This window comes from Plecotus auritus (genome assembly GCF_963455305.1).
Source record: "Plecotus auritus genome assembly, chromosome: 3".
In the NCBI taxonomy this organism is placed as follows: domain Eukaryota; kingdom Metazoa; phylum Chordata; class Mammalia; order Chiroptera; family Vespertilionidae; genus Plecotus; species Plecotus auritus.
Window position 1 is genome coordinate 60,808,012 of NC_137772.1, and position 4,127 is coordinate 60,812,138.

Below are 4,127 nucleotides of genomic sequence, written 5' to 3' on the forward strand. Positions count from 1 at the left end.
TAGAAGCCTCAGATCACCCGGAGCTTGTTTGAAATGTGGGTTTGTACACAGTTAAAGGAGACAAACAATAAGAGAAAGGCACAATTTCATTTCAACAGCCATTCCCCGAGTAGAAAGTACACGCTCCTTGTGGCTTCTAAGTGGCTGTCACTGTCGGTGCCTGACACAGTTATATTCACAAAAACAACAACAAAAGTATGCGGAGGAAATTAAATTATATGGAAATCAATAGCGTCTGACTGCTTCAAACAAATGTCTGTCACCGCGATTGTTCTCCAGGAACCTATTTATAAACCTTGAAAGAAGCAGGTTCTTGCAGCACAGGACAGCACCTTCTGCATTTCTGTGTTGTTATTTATACTGTATAAAGAGGAATGCGCGGGCATAATTTAACATACAAATGCCCAGCTCTATACATTATATAACAGCTTGTTAGACATCCCAGCGAGGAGGTGTGCCTAAGTAATGCGCATATATTCAGGGCTTGCGCGGGGGCGGGGGTTGGGAGAAGAGGGGAAACCTTGGGCAGGAGTGAATGAACACGGTGGCTTTCTCTCCTAAAAGGTGCGTACCCTCAGACAATTGCTGGCCCTTTTGATCTTTTCAGACCAGAGGTGGGAAAGGTGAGGTGTGCAGTGCGCATGCCTGGTCAGCTACAGGTACAACACCTGCGCTGTCCTTGCTGGTGGTCACTATAAGAGTGGCTCCCACGCGCCGGTCCCTGCCCGGCGAGCGCGCGCGCGCGCAGTCGCACCGCGCCGCGGAATAGGAGAGCGCGCGTCAGACAGACCGAGGCAGCTGATGACTGTCAGCGCGGCGGGGCCGCGAGCTCTCGCGAGAGCTCCCCGGGCCGGCCGCGAGAAGTGGGGCTCAGGTGTAAGAGGAGTGCATCCCGTCCGCGCGCGGGGCTAGAGCTCTTGGAGAAGTAGGCTCGGCGCGCGGCGCTCTGCGTGGTCAAAGGGAGCGCCAGGCGGCAGCGGCGACCGCAGGAGCAGCAGCAGCCCCCCGCGTGGCCGCCGCCTCCGCGCCGCCAGCCGCCGAGGCTGCAGCATCCGAAGGGAGGCCAGGGGAACCGGCGTGCGGACTTTCCCGCGGACTTTCGGAGTGTTTGTGGATTTACATGCCAAGCCATCAAGATGATGTCCATGAACAGCAAGCAGCCTCACTTTGCCATGCATCCCACCCTCCCTGAGCACAAGTACCCATCGCTGCACTCCAGCTCCGAGGCCATCCGGCGGGCCTGCCTGCCCACGCCGCCGGTAAGCGCCCCACGCCCGCGGTCCCAGCCCGCGCACTCGTCCCCTCCCCGCCTCCGAGACGCTGCATGTCGGGTGCTGGTGTGTGCAAAGGTCCCGGTGCGGGGATTTGAGGCAGGGATTTTTAGAGAAATCCCGTTGCTTGGTACATTTTGTACAGTGGCACTTAATGTCATGTTTCTGTCGCCCCTGCCTTCATGTCGGGCGCTTGCGATCAGAGTGGGGATCGGTGGGGCCAGGACTCTCGACTTTGCTCCACTGTCTCTGTTAATGTCATGCCTCGGAAAGGCGATCTCTGCGTGTTCGGTGCGCTACACGGGTCCCAGCTGCGAGTTACATCTCCGTTTCTTCTTCTTTCCCCTCTCCTTTTTCGTCTCTCACTCTCTTTCCCGCAATGTGCTCCTGTGTTCTCCTCTCCCTACATCTGTTCGCTTCCCTACACTCTGACCCTTCTCCTCCGTTCCTGGTCCCATCTCGAACACGTCCCCATTCTGTTTTTCCCGGTCTCCACTATCCCCACCCCGTTGTTGTTATTTTGGTTGCTTTGTGTTTGTTCTTTGCTTGTTGTGCTTTCTGGTTTGTGTGTGGTTTTGTTTTGTTTTGTGTTTTGCTTTTTTGGTTTGGTTTGTGTCGCCTGCAGCTGCAGAGCAACCTCTTCGCCAGCCTAGACGAAACGCTGCTGGCGCGGGCCGAGGCGCTGGCGGCTGTGGACATCGCCGTGTCCCAGGGCAAGAGCCACCCGTTCAAGCCGGACGCCACTTACCACACGATGAACAGCGTGCCATGCACGTCCACGTCCACCGTGCCGCTGGCGCACCACCACCACCACCACCACCACCACCAGGCACTCGAGCCCGGAGACCTGCTGGACCACATCTCCTCCCCCTCGCTTGCGCTCATGGCCGGCGCGGGCGGCGCGGGCTCGGCGGGCGGCGGTGGTGGCGCCCACGACGGTCCGGGGGGCGGCGGTCCGGGGGGCGGCGGCGGCCCAGGCGGCGGCGGCCCCGGTGGCGGCGGCGGCGGCGGCCCGGGGGGCGGGGGCGGCGGCCCGGGCGGCGGGCTGTTGGGCGGCTCCGCACACCCGCACCCGCACATGCACGGCCTGGGCCACCTGTCGCACCCAGCGGCTGCGGCCGCCATGAACATGCCGTCGGGGCTGCCGCACCCCGGGCTGGTGGCGGCGGCGGCGCACCACGGCGCTGCGGCGGCGGCAGCGGCGGCGGCGGCGGGGCAGGTGGCGGCAGCGTCAGCGGCCGCAGCCGTGGTGGGCGCGGCCGGCCTGGCGTCCATCTGCGACTCGGACACGGACCCGCGCGAGCTCGAGGCGTTCGCGGAGCGCTTCAAGCAGCGGCGCATCAAGCTGGGCGTGACGCAGGCCGACGTGGGCTCGGCGCTGGCCAACCTCAAGATCCCGGGCGTGGGCTCGCTCAGCCAGAGCACCATCTGCAGGTTCGAGTCGCTCACGCTCTCTCACAACAACATGATTGCGCTCAAGCCCATCCTCCAGGCGTGGCTCGAGGAGGCTGAGGGCGCGCAGCGCGAGAAAATGAACAAGCCCGAGCTCTTCAACGGAGGCGAGAAGAAGCGCAAGCGGACTTCCATCGCCGCGCCCGAGAAGCGCTCCCTCGAGGCCTACTTCGCAGTACAACCGCGGCCCTCCTCGGAGAAGATCGCCGCCATCGCCGAGAAACTGGACCTCAAAAAGAACGTGGTGCGGGTGTGGTTTTGCAACCAGAGACAGAAGCAGAAGCGGATGAAATTCTCCGCCACTTACTGAGGGGGGTGGGGTGGGTGGGAGCTGGAGGTGGGGCAGAGCCGGGAGCTGAAGGGGCCTTTCGGGGCTTTTCCCGGACGCTTCCCCCCGGATTTGGAGTGTCCGTTATCCTGCCTGCATTTGGCGAATCCGTCCTCCAGCGCTCTCTTTCGCCCCCCTCCTTCCCTTGTGCTCTCCTTGACCTCACTTTCTCCCAGCCCGAGGACTGGGGTGCTGGGTGTGGACGTCGGAGAGGGAGCATTTGGGTGAGCTGGTAGTCGAGGGCAAAAGAAAGCAGAGCCTGGAGGAGGGGTTTTGAGGAGCAGGATGGTTCTGGGGGTTAGGGTGGGGGGAGACTGGAAGGGTAGAGAAATGGACTGTTTTGGACCAGAGACATTTATCAAAATCTCCTGGGGACCAAGGAACTATGTACAAAAACAAATCTACCAACCACCAAAAACGAAACAAATAAAAGCAAACTAAAACAAAGCAGAACAAAAGCAAATAAAATATGCGTTAGAAATTTAACTCCAGGGAGCCATATTCTGCAGCTTCAATCTCCCCCCCCCCACCCCCCAAGGAAGAGAAAAAAAGCACCACCATTATTACCACTGACCCAACCCTTCACAAATGAACTGAAAAATGAAAACCAAATGAACTGGAAGGTGAGATTGTGGGTAGCTAAGCTAGTTGTTCTGTGTATTTAATTTTTCCTTCTCAGTCTCACCTCTACCCCACCCACGTTCTCTTTATTTTTTTGCGTTCCAAAGAGACTGGATGGCTGCTCTCCATTGCCAGAAAGTGAGAAGGGGGAACAGCTGAATGGGGGCGGGGGTATTATGGCCTGTTTAGGTGGAGTCCAAGTTTTCCACTGACCTAGCCTATATTCCTGTGGCCTGGGCCCATTGGGGTGGGGGTATTTAGGGAGCGAGAGGTAGTATTTGAGCTGACTAATAGGCAGAATTTATGGAACTCCGAAATATTTTATTCTAGAAGAATAAAACAATTTTAACAAGTTCTTTTCCTCTTCGTTTTTGTTCTTATATCTAAGATCTAGAAACAGACTATTTCAAGATCAGTGCCACCCCCCCTCCATAGAACTTGCTTGCCCATTCACT

General features: G+C 58.3%; 1 protein-coding gene across 1 annotated transcript; it reads left to right on the forward strand.

Moving 5' to 3' along the window:
- Positions 1-925: 925 nt before the first annotated feature.
- Positions 926-3,033, forward strand: POU4F1 (POU class 4 homeobox 1; the record flags this gene model as incomplete). Its single annotated transcript, XM_080659280.1, has 2 exons — positions 926-1,259; positions 1,897-3,033. Exons 1-2 carry the CDS (start codon positions 1,137-1,139, stop codon positions 3,031-3,033), a joined length of 1,260 nt encoding a protein of 419 aa, XP_080515406.1. The 5' UTR covers positions 926-1,136.
- Between the last annotated feature and the right edge of the window lie 1,094 nt (positions 3,034-4,127).